Raw genomic sequence first — 21,418 nt, 5'->3', positions numbered from 1 at the left:
GAGAGAGAGAGAGAGAGAGAGAGAGAGAGAGAGAGAGAGAGAGAGAGAGATAAACAATATGTTTTTAAATGAAAAGAGCTGGAGTAAAGCTTATTCTATAAAACGTGTGTGTGTCCCAAAAGGTTTGTATTGATGTAATGCATAGGGGTTAGTAGACCATTAGGCCAGAGGGGAGTGTCCCAAATAGTTTGTGTCAAGGGTGAAAACAGATTCAGAGTCCTGCAGACTGCAGCCAGTCTGACCTCGGTACCAGACGCTGATGGAGATGAGGATGGACTCAAGGATGAAGGTAACATCACTGATGAGTTAGTGTCTCCATAGAAACACAAAGGCACCATGTCAGTTTTCTATAAATAATGTTTGAGCCTGAGAATTAAAAACTTCCCTGAGCAGTGGCTGCTTCATGACGTCATGTCCACCCTGCATTTTGATTAATGAACAAAATCTGTTTAGATGAATCAAACTTTATTGACACTGGGCTGCCTGGCTGTGTACAGTCATGCTGATACTGTAACTCAATCAGCCTTTTTCAGTGACGTCGGTTTCACTTCCTTTCTCTGTTATTTCTGGACCTCAGTGTTTGTGTGCAGAACAATAAACTTCATGATGCCGTGCTGGTAAGAGGAAATGCAGCTGCTGGTCACTGTAACCTGGCACAGAGCTCTGTAAGCGTTCAGTGTGTGGACGAGTCAGCATGGACTTCATACCTGTACGTGGCTCCTCTGCTGGGACTCAGCTGTCAGTCTGACTGACCGACACAAACCACCTTCACCGATGGCCAGCCTGGAGAGAAATAACAAGCTGCTGATCGAACTGGTGCAACAGCCGGGCAACAACTCGTGTGCTGACTGTGGAGCTCCTGGTGAGTACACTGAAGATCCAGAGCCACACATGATGTCTTCATTAAAGTGTTAAAGAAAGGTGAACAGAGAGCTGTGTGACAGTGAATTATCTCTAAAGGAATATGTCACGTTTATATGACTGCTTCTATAAGGGGAAGTGGTGGCTGCTGTATATTCTGTGGTGTGACCTCACTGTTCCTCCTGTAACAATCTGCTGACAGTCCATCCGTGTGAGCGACACACACACTCACTCAAATCTTTAATGTACACTGATTTTTCAGCACATTCTCTTCCCAGAAGAAACTCTCACTTCGCTGCATTGTCCTCGGCCTCTCATCTCGAGTGCGTGCCGTGTTTTTAGTTCCCTCTCGTGTGTTTTCACTCACAGATCCGGACTGGGCCTCGTACACTCTCGGTGTCTTTGTGTGCCTGAACTGTTCGGGGATGCATCGTAATCTGCCTGCTGTCAGCAGAGTGAAATCCATACGCCTGGACCGCTGGGAGGATTCACTGGTCGAGGTACATGTTACATGTTTGTAGTCACATACAGATGGAGTGAGAAATTAAAGAGATGCTTCCACTCAGGTGCACTGCATGGACCAGTTATATAAGTAAACATGAATCATGCTCTGTGCAGGGGCGCCTCCAAAACATTTTCATAGGGGCGGCCAGATGGGGCCACTTAAATTCTTGGGGTGGAACAACAAAACTAAAAGCCATCATTTCAGGATTTTATTATACTGTTGTAGTATACAGGCTACTAGAAAAAATCAGAAATACTTCATCCTTAAAAAGACACACACAGCTTAATTTTAAGATGTACATTTATTGCAATCAAAACAATTGCAAGCAAGCAACAAGCGAGCACAGAAACACTCAACAAGAGTTTCCCACCAGGGATCAACAGTCTCCTGTCCACTATAGGTTCTAGAGAAGGGTTTAAGCTGTGGCTGCTTGGGCTGCTCTGCTCTTGACTGGGAGATATCTATGATGAAACAAGAGGCAACATCATTAAAATAATAATAATAGTAATAATAATACTTAGCGCCTCTCTATAGTAATTATCAATTAGAGCTATAATAACAGCCTATAGGCATTTCTATTCAGACTAGTCAAACTGAACTACCATCAAACATGAATCAAAAAGCTTTAAGTGATTATGTCATGATTTGTAATTTAATGTAAACACACTATAAACATACATTTCTCCAGATGACGTTACTATCTGGCTGAGCCATCAGATTCATTATTAGGGCCACACAGTCATAAATTCACCTGTTGGTCCAGGAACAGGTGGAACACCTGGTTTTGGTGCTTCCTGCCCCTGGTCTGCTGTTGCAGCTAACGTTAAGGTTTGTGTAACAGGTGCTGTAAACGGCACCATGTGGCATTTAAAAAGCGCATGTCACGTCATACTCCCCCCTCTTCTTTTACTATAGAAATGTACTTACTCACTCACTAGTTGTCTTCTCCGTCTTCTCTCATCCCTCCTTTTGAAATCGGTGACTGGTCACACGCTGTGAGTGATGGAAGGTCAAGAGCGGCTTCCTGGGCCTGGCTGTGCATTTGTGATTTGGGATGAAACACATAACTGACGATAAGATCCATGTGACTGGCGAGTGGGGTGGCCAGCAAATTTGTAAGGGGGGCCGTGGCCACCCCTGGCCACCCCCTGGTGGCACCACTGGCTCTGTGGTGTGTGTATAAAGCGAGCATGCCCAGTTCATTCAGATTTTGTATCAAGAACATCACACACAAAGAACAGACTTGTGTCAGTAAATAAAAGTCAGGAATCGTAGTCGTCAGCTCACATTAGGGCTCAGAACGTTGATGCAGGACGTGATCAGACTGTCAGAGAGAACAGTCCATCCACAATCACAGAGAGAGGCTGCAGAGCATAAAGCCCGTTACAAAGATGAACGCACATTTAAGAGTCCAGTCATGTCGAATCACCAGCTCTGGTCTACACAGATGTGGAACAAAGTGATCAGGTCCGGTGAGTCACCATCATCCAAACACCAAACGAGTTCAGACACTTTATTAATATTATCGGCTGCCATCCTTCCTCTTTTTCTATTAATTATTATTCTTCACACTCACCTTTTTAACATGACCTCATGAGTGTGAACTATCACCATGCATGTCACTGCATATATATGAACATGTGACAGAAAGTGACTGTACACTGATGTCAACTTTAGTTTTACCAAGTCTTGCTCGATCAGACCTCCTCTGCAGTACGGGGATGTACAAAGTGAATATTAACTTCTGGGCGTGTCACACCTTTTCTTTGCAGTTCATGCGTGAGACGGGAAACTCTGCAGCCAAAGCCGTTTATGAGAAGTGTGTTCCCGCCTTCTTCTACCGGCCTCAGCAGAAAGACTGCCTGTGAGTCACCGTCAGCACATTCACCTCGTTAGTGTCGTCGCCATGGAGGCGAAACAACAGATGTGTTTAGTGAATGGAAGCAGACAGTTACAAAAAGAGGAACACTGACAGTTCGTAGGTACACAGGTGGAGCTACTACAGACTCATTCATCAATAACAGGCTTTATTCATACGGCACCTTTACAAACACACTTATTATAAAGCAGAACACATAAACAATAGATTTGAACAGAGTGTACAGTCCTGATCTCCTCTTCACGACTGAAGTCTCTGACGTGTTCGAGGCTCTCAGGACGTGAGAAGGGACAGAAGACATAAATAATAAAAGACATAACTCGGGGCGAGGCCTCTCAGAGCTTCAGTCAGTGTGAGGAAGCTGGGATCCATGTGCAACAATTCCATTATTGTTGTTGTTGTTCAATGATAACTGATGACACTGCGTGTGTTCTTACTACAGTTGGTTTAAATGTGTGTATACACACTTAAAAATAAAAGTTGGAGTTAGATCCTGAAGCGGTTCTTCGTGGTGATGATGAGAGGAACTTCTCACCTTCTGATTCCTCAAAGAACATTTCTAATAACATGAATTATCACGGCTCTTAAAATATTGTTTTTGCAGTCAGTAGGTTCAAACTGTCACTTTGTTGTTTCAAGTTTGATCTAAACCAGGTCAGATCGCAAAAATATCAAAAGCTTCTCCAGAACTTTTCAAGAACCGGTTCTTCTTAGAGTGTGGGTGAGTGTAGGCAGCCTTGATGTTATTTGGCCGTCAGTCAACCTGGAGTTTAGCATCCATAAGACGCTTGTAGTTATAAATTAATATGAGTCACATCTATAATGTTTTATGAGTGTTAGTGCAGCAGAGAGCATCATGTGTGTTTGAGTACTATATAATGTATTTATTGAATACAGGCTGATAATACATGTGTAAAACATGTGTGCACATTTCTCATATTCTATTTTAGTATATTTTATAATGTACCTGAAACCTGAAACTTGAAATGGGACTATGTAAAGGTCTAAATTTGGTTGAGCTTTCATAAGTGCATCTGTTAGTTAAATGTTAAATGTTTCTGGTCCAGTCAGTTTGAGTTACTGAGTGCTGCTGTGTTATTGAATTAAGCTGGATTCTGTAAAGAGTGTTTCACTGTGTCTCCAGTGTTCTTAGAGATCAGTGGATTCGTGCAAAGTACGAACGAAGAGAATTCACAGGAGAAAACAGCTACTTTCAGCAGGCGTACAGCTCAGGTAAGTGTCCTTCATATCGTCGTCTTCTTTATCTGGATGATCTCCATCTCCTTTATTCGTTTATGTGATGTGTTTATCTCAGACCTGTTTGAGTCAACGCTTTGGAAGAAGGGCAAAGACAACAAGCAGTTTCTCAAGAGGATCTTCCTGCTGTCCCGGAAAGACTTCACCCTGCGATACTTCATTAAAGAGGATGTGAGTACTTCTGTTGCAATTTATTTCAGTGTGCAGCGCAGATTTCTCTGCTTTCACGGGTCGAGCACAAATACATTTTTGTTTCCTTCCTCAATCCACTGCTCAAAAAACAAGTCCAAAGTTCCCAAAGCTGTCATCTGCATGAAGGACCTGAATGCAGTTTTCCAGCCAGAGAAGATCAATCATACGAATGGTCTGCAGATCTCCTACCTGCACGGCGAACGGATGAGGAATCTGTTTGTGTATCACGAGAATGGCCAGGTGAGCTCAGTTAGTAGATGATAGTTAGATCTGTCTTTATGAACCTGTCGCGTGTCCTCTCCTCACACACTCTCCTCTGTCTGATGCCTCGTAGGTGATGGTAGCCTTGTTCAACGCCATCCGGGCGACTCGCTTGGCGTACCTCCAGAAGAAACATCCCACTCTTCGAGATAGTGACGTGAGACGCTTGGCTCAGATGAACTGTGAAAATGAACGTGTTAAACTGCAGCTTCTTGATCACTTAACAGCGCCACCTGTCTGTCTTTACACAGTTAATACCTCAGATAACAAGACACTGCCTGAAGGAGGGTTACATGGAGAAAACTGGCCCAACGGTCTGAATTTATTATTGGATTTATTCACCTTTGATATATTTTATAGATGTAATTAGTTGTTTTCTTTATCTTTATCTACGTCCTCTTGTCTGTGGATGTTTTCAGCAACGGGAGCCGTTCAAGAAGAGGTGGTTCACCCTGTGCTCCATGAACAGGAAGCTGCTGTATTTTAAAACTCCTCTGGTAATGACGCAGTGACACAGTGTGTGTGAAAAGTGGCTAAATACACCATAAAACATTAAATATACATATTTATATATGTGATATTAACCAATTATCCTACTGATCCTACCTGAAATATACAAAGATCATACATTCAAACAAATCACGTTCATTTGGAAGTGGACAACATTTCCGGGTTTGCATCAAATTCTGATATTTGCTTGACAACAATATACAATATATAACTCGGTGAAATAACAGTTAAATTTTATTAATATAGCCTCAAATCGAACAGAAGTTTTTGGTGCAGCCTTGATCCGAGAGAACATGTCAGATGAAAAAGCAGAAATACTCTGGAGGAAGAAGCTGAGCTCAGTGCATCACTGGAAGTCCCCCCAACAGCATAACTGACGGACGGTTCAGGACTTACCTGAGCTTGTTAAATAGTCAGGAGGGAGCGGTTAAAGTTAAAGTGGGGCCTTTTCTTTGTTTTTCCACCGTTAGGATGCCACAGAGCTCGGTGCTGCCTTCATCGGCACGGAGAGCCACGGATACTCTGTGTCAGAGAGCAGCCGGAGCTCGAGGGGAGGCCGGTGGCACTGCGGCATCACGCTGCAGACTCCGGACAGGCAGTTTGTGTTCATGTGTGAGCAGGCGCAGGACCAGATGGAGTGGCTGGAGGCCCTCAGGAAGGTCATCTCTCAGCCCATGACCCCAGAGGACTACAGCAGTAAGAAACCGCTGTTACACCTCATCAGATGCATAACACGTGAAGGGAATACACACTCCTAACTTTCATGTTCCTTCATAGATGAGGCCAACTTGGCGAGAGGGAAGTGACTGGAACACTTGGACCTGCTCAGACAAAACAGACTGAACTCACTTTAAAAGATTCTCCTGAACGTGTCAGCGGGATTTAACGAACTCTGTTCACTGCTGAGAGGTGGTGGACTACAAAGTGACACCACAGAGACGCAGTGTTGATTCTTGAAAACATGTAACAAATATTGTATTTATTAATAATAAGGATGAGATTTTATGTTTTTGTTACTTTGTGTTTTTATTTTGATGTGTATTATCTGTTTAACTCATTTTGCACATTTTTAAACAATTAGGTTAATTTTCTCACTGTTTCATTTTAGCTGTCTTCTGTGAAACACTTTTAATAAAACTAATATACGACTGACTCCTGCTTTAAATATTTGTTTATGTTATGTTATGATATGATATGATATGATATGTAATGTTTTATGTTATGTTATGTTATGTTATGTTTATGTTATGTTATGTTATGTTATTTTTATGTTATGTTATGTTATGTTATGTTATGTTATTTTTATGTTATGTTATTTTTATGTTATTTTTATGTTATGTTATGTTATGTTACTACTTGTAATTTACTTTTCACAGGCAAATATTGTATTTTCACTCCACTTCATTAATCTGGCAGCTCTTGTTACTTTTCAGATTGAATTTTAGTTTCTAAAGTTACCAAAGAGGAACATATCTGAGTAAATATAGTAGTATAATTTCTGCTTTTACTTAAATAAAATATCTAATATTTTCTTCTCTTTATTTATTATGAAAAATATCATTTACATGTACCAAAAGAGTAAGAGTATAGTATTAATTATACCATTTATACAATCCGACATTCTCCAAAACAACATTTAACATTTTATTTTTATTTTATTTTGAAAGTTTCCGTCTGGCTCCTTCCGTGTGGCGCGTGTTGACAAGCGATGACAGACGCTGTAAAGATAGTTAAAAAAAATTAGGAGGTCATTCTCCAGGTACCAGAAATCACATCAAACTAATCAAAAAGGACTACAAAAACCACCGGTTATCCGCCATCTTTGTTTAATACACGATCTTTGGAGAGGGGCGTGGCGGGAAACACGTTAGCCAGCGGCGGCTAGGTGTGTGTTGACCGTCAGGTGTGTGTGTGTGTGTGTGTATGTGTGTGTGTGTGTAGCAGCACGGTGACACACGGAGCCAGGTGACAGGTGAATATCTCTAAACAAACACCGTGTTACTGTCCCGGTTATCTAACGGCGTGTACCGTGTGTTCAGAACCAGCCGGACTGAACCGGAGCTGAAATGCGAACGTAGCCGTTAGCCACCGAGCCAGGCCGAGCAGAGCCGGGCCGAGCCGAGCCGGGCCGGGTCGGGTCGAGCCGGGCCGGGCTGAGTCCTTCACTCTCACACGGAGGCATAAATGTTCGACACGTTCCGGTTTACCGAGTCTGTCGACACCGGAGAAGATGCGCAAGGACGTGAGGATTCTACTGGTGGGAGAGCGTAAGTCCAGCTGTGACGGTAATGATAATGATAATGTTAGTGCTCACACTGTAACACACACATCATGTTGTAGACTGTAACACACACACACACACACACATCACTGCAGTCTGCAGAGATGTGTGTGTCTTTATGTGGGCATTGAATTCCTGGAATATCCTGGAATTTAGGGAAGTGAACTCCAGGATCTTTATTTTCCACTGTGGGTTCTTCTTCTGTGTTTTTGTGTTGGTTCAACCATGTGTTGATCCTGCTACGACTTTATTCTAGTTATATACTGTCTGTCTGTCTGAATATCTGTCTGTCTGTCTGTCTGTTTAAATGTCTGTCTGTCTGTCTGTCTGTCTGAATATCTGTCTGTCTAAATGTCTAAATGTCTGTCTGTCTGTCTGTCTCCACGTCTGTCTCCACGTCTGTCTGTCTGTCTGTCTAAATATCTGTCTGTCCAGAGGTTAGGGTTGGTTTTTATCAGGTTGTTTTAAGGTTATTTAGTCAGTGTAAAATCAATTCTTAGGTTTCTTTGCAAACACATTAAATATGTTTGGACGATATTTATCACTGAGATGTGGAGTCAGAGGTTCAAACAGTTTTCAGTCTCAGATCTTTGTGGGCGGTCCTTAAAGGGCGGCTCGATGACACGCTGAGGCCACAAAGGGCGGCTCGATGACACGCTGAGGCCACAACAGAGACACATACAGAGCAAATCTAAAAATATACAGTATTTAGCATAAATAAATCAAATCTGACCATGCAGTGATAAAATGAAGCCAATTAAATAAATAAACACGTGGGGTTAAAACCAGTTTGACAAGAGAGCGATAAAAACCATCAAACTCTGCAGTGAATGACGAGACACCTTAAATAAAAGGTCTGTGAAAACTGATCTGAGAGATGCATACCTGAGAGAGAAGCTGCTGTTCAAGGATTTAAAAACTAATTCAAGGATGTTCAATTCTAAACAGAGACGTAGTGACTTTAAACTTCAGAAGGTCTCTGGCTCAGGAGTAGAAAGTCATGGACAAGGCCGAACATATAATAAAATATAATAATACAGCTGAAATATTACTGTGAGTGCTGAAGAGTCAGTTTGTGCTCTCCATCCACAGCCAAGGTGGGGAAGACGTCTCTCATCATGTCCCTGGTCAGCGAGGAGTTCCCAGACGTGGTACGGAAGCATCATCTTTCTGTCACATGATCTTTGTGGCTGCTTCGAGTTTGACGTTGTTTGACTGCTGCCCTGCTCTTGTGTTCGTCTCCAGGTTCCTTACCGAGCTGAGGAAATCACCATACCTGCAGACGTCACGCCAGAGAGAGTCCCCACACACATTGTGGACTACTCAGGTGCGTTAAGGCCCGTGACCGTCTCTTTGTTTGACTCTGCAGCGCAGGGTGACGCTTCTTTTGTCTTTGTCCCGCAGACGCAGAGCAGACAGACGAGCAGCTGTTTCAGGAGATCTCCAAGGTCAGTCGGCTCCTTCTGCTTCTCTGTTAACTTCACAGTGAAGTGCTGAGTTCAGGTAAACGCCTAATGGACTGTCCGTGTCCGTCTGTCTGTCTCATAGGCAAATGTGATTTGCATTGTCTACGCTGTTAACAACAAGAAGTCGATAGAAAAGGTGAGTTCCATCTGCTGCGAAGATTTCCATAATTTGTTTTTATGCCGCAGCAGTTAAACGGGATGATGGATTAGGATGTGTCTCTGAATATAGTGATGATCTTTTGTCTTTCTTCAGGTGACCAGCCACTGGATCCCTCTCATCACGGAGAACACTGACAAGGACAGCAGGTGTGAACTTAAAAATAGTTTTTCTTTGTCAGCTCACATTTGGACAGTGAAATATGAGGAGAAGGAGACGAGGGTCCCTGTTTGTCCATTTATCAGTGAGCACGTTACAACACGGACGGCTTCTAACCAGGCGGCAACCTCTGAAGTCACGGAGACTACGTCCAGGTTTTAGACAGACGTCACAGAGACTACGTCCAGGTTTTAGACAGTCTGCAGGGACGTCACGGAGACTACGTCCAGGTTTTAGACAGTCTGCGGGGACGTCTCAGAGACTACGTCCAGGTTTTAGACAGTCTGTGCTCCTAACGCGATGAACTTCGTGGAGGAATGTTTGAGTGTCTGAAGTGATGAGCGATGGTCACAGGGTGGAAAATGTCTCACAGACGCTTGTCTTCACTTCACATGAGACGTTTTTGTGTCCTCACCATGAAATGAGTCACTGCTTCTGGACTGGAAAATACTAAAACACATGAACGTTCTGCTGAATAACAGGAATACACTTCGAGTTACATTAGTGTTCAAACACTGCTCTGCGTGTCTCTCCGATCGCTCAGGGTTCCTCTCATCCTGGTGGGGAACAAGTCGGACCTGGTGGAACACAGCAGCATGGAGACCATCCTGCCCATCATGAACCAGTACAGTGAGATCGAGACTTGTGTTGAGGTGAGAGAGTTGTTTTCAGACACACTTCCACGTTCCAGTAATGCAATAGCAGCGCAATCGATCCTCATGACCACGCAGACACACACACACGTGTCAACAAGTTATCAGTCATGTGAAGCTGTTAAAGTCTGCAGCCTCCAGATAATCAATCAATAACACTGACTGTTGTCTTCCATACATTAACCTGTCGTCCTCCTCGCGTGTTACCCTTTAACAGAATACTATCTCCTGACACGTTAATTAGACCAGGCACGTCGCTCAGACAGATCCTCTGTGTTAATACCCTGTCTGCTCCTGACTTAGATCACACACACACACACACACACACACAGAAAGGTAAACAGGTACTGTTAGTATTGACATGTTTTTTTAGAGGCTGCAGTCAAACCAGACGTCCTTTTTCTTGTTGTTTACAGTGTTCAGCAAAGAACCTGAAGAACATTTCAGAGCTGTTTTACTACGCCCAGAAGGCAGTTCTGCACCCCACAGGTCCCCTGTACTGTCCAGAGAAGAAAGACGTAAGAGCTCAGATATACTGTGTGCAGTCTGCACCGCTGTTTGTGTCTCAGCGGCCTGTATTTGTCTGACTGACTCTCTTTAAACTCTCAGATGAAGCCGCTTTGTATAAAAGCCCTGACTCGAATCTTCAAAGTGTCCGACTTGGACAACGACGGGATTCTCAACGACAATGAGCTCAACTTCTTCCAGGTGAACCGATCGTAGCTGTTAACAAACCACAAATACGCTTTGCAGAGGACCTTTGAGTTTTGACAACAACAACGTTTTTGTGTCGCAGCGGACGTGCTTCAACACCCCGCTCGAGCCTCAAGCGCTGGAGGATGTAAAAAATGTGGTGAGGAGGAATTTGAGTGACGGAGTGTGCGACAACGGGCTCTCTCTGAAAGGTCGGTGTAAAACATGCACTGCAGACATCCACATAAATCCACATAAATCCACATAAATCCACATAAATGGAGAGAATTCATTGGAAAACTCTCATTAGTTTCTTTTTTACACATAAACAGTATGAAAGGTAACAAACAGTGTGAACGCACAGATGCAAATCATGCACATAAATACAGTGAGGAAAGTATTGAATGAGGTGAGACAATGGTTAGAAATATTACAGGAAATATTCATGTTAATGAAAAATAGTGAAAGAAGATAAACTGTCATCTCCTGTACAGTTTTATTTTTTATTTTTAGAAGCACAAAAAGAAAGATATGTGTAAGCACCCGGCTTAGGGAAGAGGAAGCAACATGAAACCAGACGTGCTCGGTAAAATAAAGTTATTTATTGCATGTGTGATACAACAAGAGTGAGGTAGACTACAAGAGGAAGACGCTGCTCAAACTAAAGAAGGAAACGTAACAAAACTCTTCAAAATAAGAGTCCTAACTTCCTAAAAAGAAATAAAAAAACAACTTTAAACTGAATGATCAGCATTTGATCTCTACGTGACCCAGTCCTCGAGGTAGTTCACAAGAATGAGTTCATTCAATAATTAACATTCACAATCAGACCCAGCCTCTGAATCGGATCAGGATCCTCAAAGCACAAACACTAAAAGATTGTTTGCTTCCTTTCCTCTGCAGGCTTCCTCTTCCTTCACACGCTGTTCATCCAGCGAGGCCGTCATGAAACCACGTGGACCGTGCTGAGGAGGTTCGGATACGACGACGACTTGGAGTTAAATCAGGACTACCTCTTCCCTCCGTGAGTCTCCGTCTTGAAGCGACACCTGAGATTCAGTGCTCGATGTAACACTATAGTTATTATCAAGGGAGGATCAATACAGAGAATGGATATGAACCTTTCCTCAGCAGGATTACTGAGCCTTAATCTTCTTTCATCTCTGTAGTAATGTGTGTCTTGTGTTCTGCTCAGGTTCGTCGATTGTCACATTTATTTTACAATATTTCACTCTGTAGGTTGAAAGTTCCTCCAGACTGCACCACAGAGCTCAACCACAACGCCTACCTCTTCCTCCAGAGCGTCTTTGACAAACACGACAAGGTACAATCCTGCAAGTCCGGTTCTGTATTTACTGTGAGACTTGGAGAGGCACGTTACGAGAAGCTGCTCAGTACAGAGCGCCAGCACTGACCACCTGCTGAGGCCTTAAGTTCCCGTCGCTGAGGAGGGATTGACGGGAGAATTAGCCGCGAGGTTACTAATGAAAGTCAAAGGAGTGAAAGCGTCGGGTCGAGCCACGATCTGCTTTCTGTCCTAGAGATTAGTGTCAAACTGTGAATGTGTGCTTCAGTCATTGTGCCATATTTCACCACCTCTGTCGTCTGTGTCTCATCAGGACCGTGACTGTGCCTTGTCACCAGACGAGCTGAGCGACCTGTTCGATGTGTTTCCCTACATGCCGTGGGGCCCGGATGTCAATAACACAGTTTGCACTAACGAGCAGGGATGGATCACCTACCAGGGATATCTGTCCCAGTGGACGTGAGTGCTTTCATTAAATTAAAGCCACTGTGTGTGTGTGTGTGTGTGTGTGTGTGTGTGTGTGTGTGTTCTGAGTTTGGCACCCTCTGGTGGTTTCATCGAAGAAGACACGAGGACGCAGAGACGACCTAATGTCTCATTTCAAAGTTTTATAAACCACAAATTCATCATTTCCAACCAAACTCCCTCTAATAAAACACAGAAATACAAAATAATCTTCAGTCCATGTTGAGCTGATGTTTCTGCAGCAGCCTGGGACGGACAAATTAAACACAGTTGATGACCCTTCAGATGTCTCCAAATCCTACACACACATCCTTCAACTCTTCAGTAGATATGTCCTGATTCATAAAATGTTATTTTATTTTATTTTGGTACATTTCTTGCGTGAAGACAAACACTGATGCATGGAATGAAATGAAGAAATATGCCAAACTAACAGTGCCCGCCTGTCGTCACCTTACACCAACGTGTGAGTCTGTCTGAGTGGATGTAAAGAAGGAAACACATGAGCTCAGTCGCGTCAGCTTCTATATTTCATGACTCTGCTGTCTTTGTTTGTTCAGGCTGACGACGTATCTGGATGTGCAGCGCTGCCTGGAGTATTTGGGTTACCTGGGTTACTCCATAATCGCTGAGCAGGAGTCCCAAGCAGCAGGAATCACAGGTGAGCGACATCATTATTGTTTTATTATTATTTCCACATTCGTATTTATATCTGAGGTCATTGTTCTTGTTGGGGAGTTTGTCAGTTATGATGTCAGTGAATCAACAGTTCAGTCTGAGGTGTGTGTGTGTGTGTGTGTGTGTGTGTGTGTGTGTGTGTGTGTGTGTGTGTGTGTGTGTGTGTGTGTGTGTGCGTGTGTGTGTGTGGTTTCAGTGACCAGAGATAAGAAGATTGACCTGCAGAAGAAGCAGACGCAGCGCAGCGTCTTCCGCTGTAATGTCTTCGGAGACGCTGGCAGCGGAAAGAGTGGCTTCCTCCAAGCCTTCCTGGGTCATAACCTCGTGGTAAACATGAAGATACTCGTCAGCACAGACGAGCTTTCGCTCTTTCACTCAGTCTCCACAAAAGCATGATTTGCTCTCACATGATGTTTCTTCTCTCAGCGCCAAAAAACGATCAAAGAGGAACACCGATCCTACTACGCCATCAGCACTACGTACGTGTACGGCCAGGAGAAATACCTCCTCGTGAGTGTCAGACGTGCCTCTAATATAAATGTTTATTTTGCAGTTATGACCGTGTCTGTAACGCTGATCGCAACAACCAAGGACACTAATATTATGTTTTATTCTCTTCATATTTGTGAGGTTGTCCATCGCGGCCAGCCCAGCCTGACTGTGCTTACCTGGCTGTTTCTATAAGCTCCTTATCACGTTCACCGAACAACATGAGCATACTTATGTGCAAACACAGTGGGCTTCATGTACAGAACTGATGTGTGGTCAGTGTTCACTCACACCGCAGCTCTTTCCATCAGCTGACCAGAGAAGCTTTGTAACTATCAAACAGGATTAATGTTGACACTGTGCAGTTTATCTCTGGGCTTATCTTCGTGCGTTCGATTGTTAGAGAGGTCGTGAGGTGATGTGCAGGGCAGCACCTGAACTGTCTGAGCTGTGTGAAGGCTACAAACAGTCCCATCGTTATTGGCAGCATGAGAGCGAGTGTCTCCAGATCAAACCGGCCTTTCTCTAAAACTGTAGAGTTGACAAGGTTAATAAGAAATATATATTGTTTTCTCATCTAGAGAAAAATACTGCACCTTCAAAATAAACCTATTATTTCTACATCATTCAGTATTTATCTTTAATAAGCTATAAGTCATCTCGCCCACTCATACACCTCGTTAAAGGACGACTGTTAAATATGTTAGAGTTAAGTGATTCTTTATCCGTCTTTCTGGCTCAGCATATGCCGCTGGTTCTTCCTCACCGTTGTGTCTTTGTGTTTTGTTCCTCTCAGCTTCATGAAGTGTTCCCCGACTTCGACTACCTGTCTGATGCCGACCTGGCCTGCGACATCGTCTGCCTGGTCTACGACGTCAGCAACCCTTACTCCTTTGAATACTGCGCCAAAGTCTTCAAGGTAAAACGGCGTGCGCGTCACTCACGTCATATTAAAAGTCCTAAAAACATCAGATCCATTCACAGCCCTCTCTTCTTGCCTCCTCAGCAATACTTCATGGACAGTAAAACTCCATGCATGATGATAGCAACCAAGTCAGACCTGCCGGAGGTCAAACAGATGTACGGCAGCAGTCCGCTGGAGTTCTGCAGGAGGCACAAGATGCCGCCTCCGCAATCCTTCACGTGTAACACTGCAGCAGCACCCAGCAAAGACATCTACACCAAACTGACCACGATGGCCATGCACCCGTAAGTACAGACAGACTCCATCCCACCTGACCAGCTCGCTTGTTTCGACGTGCTGAGAGAGACTGTAACACAATCTGTAGTTTTATTGAAACGTCCTGCGAGCTCCATGGAGCATTTTTTTGTCTTTGTTACGGCCTGAGATGATGAAGAAACTTCTGCAGTTTAAATTCTGTATTTCCTGTACGCTGTGCGGTCACTTCCTCCTCAGTCCGCCGTATCTTTTATAGTTTGCGGTTCAAAATCCAAACTGTAATCTCTGTGACTTCCCTCCGAGCCCCAGGACCAAACCGAGCCTCCCTGTGGGGGTGTCCCTCCTCTCTGCGAGCCTCGTATCAGACATGATGTGCTTCATTCTGCATTAATGCGCTTCACTGTCCTCTGGACGTGTTGCACTCTGCGTTTTGTGTTGTGGATAAACGGGTTTCCCTGCTGAGCCGTGATGCTGATCTCTCCCAGAGGCTCGCAGTCCACACACAGATCCTCTCTGCACATCACACAGTTACAGAAGCTTCATCCAGAACTCCTGCTTAGTTTACTGCCGTCAAATCGTTGATTCTGTCTCTCCATGTCTTGGTGGCGGTATCATTAACTCTCTCGTGTACGTTGGTGTTTGTCTCTCCTCAGCCACGCCCGTCTGCGCTGCATGTGCACTTGTAACCGGTGCACCTTCTGCTTGTGTCAGAACTTCCTGAACTCTGAGCTGCTGCAGACGGTCAGAGCCAAACTCTACGCCGTTGTCCTCAGAAGGTCCTTTTTTAATAAAAAACTCTCCGATCCTCCGCCAGCATCACCCCGAGCTTCTCATTCATGTCTTCTCATGTTTTTATTTCTTTTTTTTTTTAGATGTTTGTGTCTGCATCATCATTTCCTGCCACGTTTCTTCTTTCTTCTTGTGTCGTGTCGTCTGATCTCTTCATTTTCTCCCTGTGTTTTGCTTTCAGCATGTACTTTTCTATTTTCATCTCACTGTCGTTCGGGTGTCGTCTTCCTTGTTGTCTTCTGTGCTCATGTCAGTGCGTCTCATCTTAACAGAGATGTCACAGCTCATTTCTGGTCTCATCGTCTCGTGTCATAACTTTAAATCCTGCATGTCCCTCATCTCTTAGGCTGCTCCAGCGTCTCCATATTTCTGTATTTACGTCTCTCCTCTCTGTTAACAGACATGTAAGCCAAGCAGACCTGAAGAACTCGACCTTCTGGCTGAGGGCGAGCGTCGGGGCCACGGTGTTCGCGGTGCTCGGCTTCGCCATGTACAGAGTGCTGCTCAAACCACGGTGACTCTCCCCCAGGTCCAACCCTCCTCACACCCATGGTACACAGCATAGAGCACGTTTGGACCAGTCGCAACATTCGGCCTCTCCCACATTTAGGAACCAGTCGTGGTTTTTGTAGCTTCATGAACCCAAATGTAAGAAAAGTATTTTGTTTTTGCGCTGGAAGCTTAGTGTCATTGTAAAAAAAAAAAAAAAAAAAAAAAGTCTCTTCTTGGACTAAAAAGAGGAAAAAATATTTAATTTTGTACCAAATCAATAATTTGCTTAATATGTTAATCTGCAAGTAATAATCTATATTTATATTGAGGGTAAGCTGCTGCTGAGTTACGTATAGAGCTATTTTTTGGTTGTTTGCTGATCGAAATGAACGACTGTGTGTAACAGGGATTGTGATGTGTGAGGTATGCAGCAGCACTGATGCTTTTATTAGCCAGGACAACTTGTAAATAGTGTATTTAACTCAGTAGATTGTATGTTTGTGTGTCCGGTGTTGGATCACGCTGACAGATGTCGGTTTGTTTGATCGGTGGATGTGTGAACGGCTCTGCTGCTCTCTCTCATGTCTTCCCACGTCAGTCAGTTTCACAGCCGCTCGGCACATTTCGTGTTTGCATGCTTGAGAATTTCCGACCACATTCCAGTGTTTTGAGACTCAACAGGCCGTCTCCTCCACCTCTGCGCTCTCCTCGATAATCCAGGGATGTAGTGACGCTTATTGACAGGAGTGCTGAGCAGAGTCGAGTTTGATCAACTCTCCTGGTCGCAGAAGATGCAATAATGTTGCCCCAGATGTTAATTTACATGCAGGGCTCGGTTTGATGTACTCACTCATCCCTGCCTTCCCAAACGTTTACAATAAATAAATCTGTCTACAGCTGGTCTGATGGATTCTTTACAGTCTGACTTCACTGCAGGGGACAGAGGCGCTGAAGGATTGTGTCCGTTATTTGTTGCCATCACAGCTGATGATCGCTTACGTTGTGTGGAACAAGCGTGTGAGGACAGGAGGACACAAGAGGGCAGCGTTCGCTCAAAACCAATAAAAATCACCAGATTTGATCAGTTTATGTATCCAAGTGTTAAATCAACAGTTCAAATAACCAAACATTTAATTAATCCATAAAGTGTGAGCTACATACAACTAACTGAAATCATGTCTGTATGTTTTAACACTGAAACTGAAGCTTGTTCATGTGTTTTAGAGATGGAGCAGGCTGAGATGAGTCGGTCCTGTAGAAGGTGAGCTGCATCGCACTGAGGAATATAATCACATCTTCTTATTATGTCATCAACTCGACTCATAAAACATAAAAGCCTGAAGCGACAGACGCTTTATGGACCCGCTCTCATCGAGCTGATCCTGCTGTAATGTAGCAGCACCCTCAGGTCGTCACAGTGGGTGTTCTGTGTTTTTAGTTTTAACTTATGTAGATGATGTTTTTGAATATTCAGAGCTGTTTTAATTCAGACTTAATGTAAAATAATTAGGGTACATAACAGCTGACAGAGTGAGTTCATGATGGATTTTCAAGTTCTTCTTCCAGACCTTATTTCACACCGACTAACCCGCCTCAAACTTCTTTTTGAATCATGTTAAATTCTAAGAAAATCTTCATTGAGGCTGAATCTGAAGCCGGACTGTCAGGACATTTAAAGCTCCGCTGCTTCTCTGACTAACGAGTGTCTGTAATTATGTGAGACAGTCAGACACCATGCTGCACAAGAACTCCTGTGTAACCATTAAAAAGAAGTCGGTGCTGCTAAAACCGTCATGAAAGCCTTTCTGAACACGGGTGCTTGTACCTGAAGCTGTTCAAAACACAAGTGATCTCATGACACTTTCATATACAGCAGCTCTAGACTAATATAATGAAGCGTGTGACCTGAAGACACAACCTGCAGTTCCTCTAACGTCCACTTGAGGCTGGCTCCAGAAGTGAGTCAGTCTCCATAAGTCCCCATGTCCAAATGTCCAACTTCACAGCAGAAATAAACATGTTTACAGCCTGGTACAAAAAACAGTTTTGGTCTCTGTAGCTAATTTCCCCGTTCATGACAACTGTACTGAGGGTGAATTTATATACAACTCACCTGTTCACATTATATTAAGGCTTAAAGTTATGCAGGGTTAAGAGCGTGGACGCTTTGATTGACAGGTGGGTGTCGTTACAGGTGTCATTCAGCCGGTCTTTGCCGATTTCTTGATGAGCCAGGAGGCTGTCAGTGTTTATAATATGACTTACAGAGACTCAACACTTCCCACCATGAGCAAACACTTGGCGACAGCAGCGAGGCAGAACCCGGGTCACGGTGGACAGACATGCTGCGATTAAAGGTAATGGATAAATAATTGAAATGGTTCAAATGAATAAACATAAAACCTTGAAACAGGTTCATCAGTCAGCGGCTTTCCTCTGGCTCAGGGAAGACTGCAAACAGCTGCCAGAAGAAAGCAGCTGTTAATTTATGCAAGAGCTGAGTTCTCCACAGAGCAGGTGTTTCTCTCGCTGTATCTCTCCTCTCTCCTTCCTCTGTTTGTTCACTCGTCCTCACCTCATCTCCCTCCATCATCGGCCTCTCTCTCTTACAGCTGCTGCGACTTGTGAAAGCAGCCACGTCAAAGCTTCTTTTGTCCAATTAGCTGCTTTTAATGGAAATTCCCCTCTGTGCCTGGAACTGAACGAGACAATGATTCCCCTCACTCCCTGGTGATGTGAGAGCTGGAATGTGATCTGTGTGTGTGACATGGTTTATTTATAAAAGGAGTTATTGACTTAGTTTGTCTTTTACATCATGACACAACAGGTTTTGATGAAATGTGTTGCCGCCTGTAAAACCTCCAGCACACGATGTGTTGCTGCTCTTTTCTCTTCACACGCAGCAGTTACACCTGGAGTGTGTTTCTAGTTTTCCAGGAGCAGCTGAGGATGATTCTGGTCACGTTAAACAGGATCAGTAAAAAGTTTGGACACACCTTCTCGTGCAGGTTTTTAGGACAGGTGATCGTGGAGGTCAGGTCATGCCCACACCATCACACCTTCTCCTTCATGCTTCATGGTGGGAACCACACATGCAGACACCATCCTGTCAGCTTCAGACATGGCGGACTCATCATAAAGTCCAGATCTCCTCTGGTCCTTGTGTTTCTTGTCTTCTTGTTGGTGGTTTGTTTGCAGTCATTCAGACCATGAAGGTGTGAACTCTGATCTGAGCTGCTGTTAGACTTGTTGATGTGTGAGGCTGCTAACTGTGACGACCTTCTCCTCTGCAGCAGATGATCCGTTTCCTCCAACACTTCATCTGACATGTCCATGCACGTTTTCATCTAATGCAACAAAAATAAAAGGAGGAGGAGGTGTGTCCAAACTTTTGACTGGTACTGTATGTTCATGCAAATGAGATAAACATTGTGTCTGTTATGCAAATCTCAACAAGCTTTATGCCTCGAGGCCTCATGCTGTATTAATGAACGTGCAACAGATCAGAAAATCAGTGTTTTGTGTGAGCTGAGGCTGAATCCTGTTGAGGATGTTGATATTTGTACAATCTGAATTCTGGGTGAGGCCACAATACGTTAATAATCGCCTAAAGGTTATTTCCCATCCTAAAAATACACAGTGTCCACGTTTGGTTTAGCTGATCTCTGACAACAGATACAGAAAGACTCCTGAGACACCAACTTTAACCCAGCGCTGCTGCGTAGGAGTCGGGAAAAGACCCCTGGGGTTAAAAATATCAACTGGCCATATTGTTTCCATGGCAATGCTATCACATACCACACCTACACACTGCAGACCACACCGCCATCACCACCAATCAGCCTTGTTTGATGTCTCTCGAGGTAATCTGTAGTTTATCTGAAATGAGGCCCCGTCATCTGGGTGATTGGAGCAGCAGCAGCAGTTTATTTTCCCTAAAACAACCTGGAATTTACAACCGTGGACCCTCCCTCCTCTGTGAGCCATTAGAGGGAGAAATTTATGAGTTTAAACACACTGACCACGACTGATTAGGATTTATGACACGGCATGAGAGTGTGTGAATGAAGCAAACAGACACAACAGCACAAACAGCAGGACGTGAACAAAACAGAAAATCTAAGAGCAAATTAGAAACTCATTCACTTCGTTATATTTATAGAATAACTGTGATCTGTAGCTACAAATGAATCTGCAGGATGGAGGTGTTAATCATGTTCACACTGCACGTGGTGATCTGTAAATGCACAGACTGACATGTTGTAATGATCCATGAAGGCCTGAGCTACAGGAGCATGAAGAGGAAACACTGATCTGATGATGATTGATTTCTCATTCAGACGACACAGTGACAGATGAATCTGAGCAGTTTGTGCAACTCAACTGATGTTTCCTTCAGTAATAAAACTCAACCTCAAATTATCCACAACCTTAACAATATTTTATGTTTACTGCTTTGACTGTAAGTGTTGGAGCGTATGTCTGTGTCTGAATATTTTGTGTGTTGCTGTTCCTTGATGCTTGAAGTTGAAAAGTCTGAACAGTCACTTTCTTCTAAAACATCCTTTAGTGACGTTTAACTACTAAAAATATGTCAGCCAGTTTTTAACAGGAAAAACTTCTTACTGGTTTTTGTCCTTCACACTTTCATTTGTTGTGAATGAACAACTTAAAGATTTGATGAATTATTGTAAAAACATGTATTGATGACTTATAATGACAATATGTATCAATATGGCTGAAAATAATGTCAAAGTGATGATGAAATAACTTCAGATAGATTGATAATGAAATAGATCTTTTTAAAGTTCCTGAAATAAACACAAACTGAATTAAAAGTGTGAAACATCCAGTTTAAACTCAATTAATTAATTAAGTTAAGTTCAAACATAATTAAATTATTGTATCAATGACTTTAACAGGATAAACCAGCTTCGTGTTAGTGAATTATTAAAGATTAATCACTGCTGCTAATTGAATTTGAAATGTTTCTTACTGTGCTGCATTATTAAATCTTAAATCATCATCACACACACACACACACACACACACACACAGACAGCCGGTCATCCGGAGTTCCTCCGAGCCTCCTGAGCGGGAGTGGCCGGTGATCCCTTCCTCACCGCCGGCCAAGTCTCTCGCTCC

At 43.5% G+C, this 21,418-nt stretch overlaps 3 protein-coding genes across 5 annotated transcripts in view; all 3 read left to right on the top strand.

The window, feature by feature from the left end:
* The first annotated feature begins 563 nt into the window (after positions 1 to 563).
* On the top strand, positions 564 to 6,554 carry LOC104929843 (arf-GAP with dual PH domain-containing protein 2). Its single transcript, XM_010744469.3, has 11 exons — positions 564 to 862; positions 1,231 to 1,361; positions 3,139 to 3,230; positions 4,390 to 4,478; positions 4,561 to 4,673; positions 4,788 to 4,934; positions 5,029 to 5,112; positions 5,207 to 5,269; positions 5,375 to 5,452; positions 5,936 to 6,161; positions 6,243 to 6,554. The coding sequence occupies exons 1-11, from the start codon at positions 775 to 777 to the stop codon at positions 6,269 to 6,271; spliced, it is 1,140 nt and encodes a 379-aa protein (XP_010742771.1). The 5' UTR covers positions 564 to 774; the 3' UTR covers positions 6,272 to 6,554.
* A 790-nt stretch (positions 6,555 to 7,344) lies between these two features.
* Positions 7,345 to 17,169, top strand: rhot1b (ras homolog family member T1). 3 transcript variants are annotated; one of them, XM_027283564.1, is made up of 21 exons: positions 7,345 to 7,368; positions 7,505 to 7,732; positions 8,839 to 8,897; positions 8,992 to 9,073; positions 9,151 to 9,194; positions 9,295 to 9,348; positions 9,466 to 9,518; positions 10,073 to 10,181; positions 10,598 to 10,699; positions 10,791 to 10,889; positions 10,978 to 11,086; positions 11,778 to 11,898; positions 12,114 to 12,198; positions 12,494 to 12,639; positions 13,206 to 13,306; positions 13,520 to 13,650; positions 13,750 to 13,833; positions 14,609 to 14,731; positions 14,819 to 15,021; positions 15,646 to 15,768; positions 16,182 to 17,169. In XM_027283564.1, the coding sequence occupies exons 2-21, from the start codon at positions 7,696 to 7,698 to the stop codon at positions 16,297 to 16,299; spliced, it is 1,983 nt and encodes a 660-aa protein (XP_027139365.1). In that variant the 5' UTR covers positions 7,345 to 7,368; positions 7,505 to 7,695; the 3' UTR covers positions 16,300 to 17,169. The 3 variants fall into 3 exon arrangements, with proteins under 3 accessions (XP_027139365.1, XP_027139364.1, XP_027139366.1); XM_027283563.1 differs by lacking the exon at positions 7,345 to 7,368 and having other exon boundaries at positions 7,376 to 7,732; XM_027283565.1 differs by lacking the exons at positions 7,345 to 7,368; positions 15,646 to 15,768 and having other exon boundaries at positions 7,376 to 7,732.
* Positions 17,170 to 18,475: 1,306 nt separating this feature from the next.
* The window catches only part of rhbdl3 (rhomboid, veinlet-like 3 (Drosophila)), a 54,584-nt gene continuing 51,641 nt past the window's right edge, over positions 18,476 to 21,418 (top strand). Inside the window, exon 1 of the mRNA XM_027283582.1 lies at positions 18,476 to 18,630. The gene's annotated coding sequence lies outside the window, so the exon portion shown is untranslated. The remainder of the gene's footprint in view (positions 18,631 to 21,418) is intronic.

The sequence above is a fragment of the Larimichthys crocea genome, chromosome X (assembly GCF_000972845.2).
Source record: "Larimichthys crocea isolate SSNF chromosome X, L_crocea_2.0, whole genome shotgun sequence".
NCBI classification, from domain to species: Eukaryota; Metazoa; Chordata; class Actinopteri; family Sciaenidae; genus Larimichthys; species Larimichthys crocea.
Note: the sequence above shows the minus strand (reverse complement) of the source record. Positions and strands in the feature narration are given on the sequence as shown.

Bases quoted from the DNA above. Each gene is read 5' to 3' on its own strand.
- LOC104929843 (XM_010744469.3), top strand. From the start codon at position 775: ATGGCCAGCCTGGAGAGAAATAACAAGCTGCTGATCGAACTGGTGCAA. The intron at 863-1,230 runs GTGAGTACACTG...TTTCACTCACAG, and splicing joins TGCTGACTGTGGAGCTCCTG to ATCCGGACTGGGCCTCGTAC. The intron at 5,270-5,374 runs GTCTGAATTTAT...GGATGTTTTCAG, and splicing joins TGGAGAAAACTGGCCCAACG to CAACGGGAGCCGTTCAAGAA.
- rhot1b (XM_027283564.1), top strand. From the start codon at position 7,696: ATGCGCAAGGACGTGAGGATTCTACTGGTGGGAGAGC. The intron at 9,519-10,072 runs GTGTGAACTTAA...CCGATCGCTCAG, and splicing joins AACACTGACAAGGACAGCAG to GGTTCCTCTCATCCTGGTGG. The intron at 13,307-13,519 runs GTGAGCGACATC...GTGTGGTTTCAG, and splicing joins CCAAGCAGCAGGAATCACAG to TGACCAGAGATAAGAAGATT.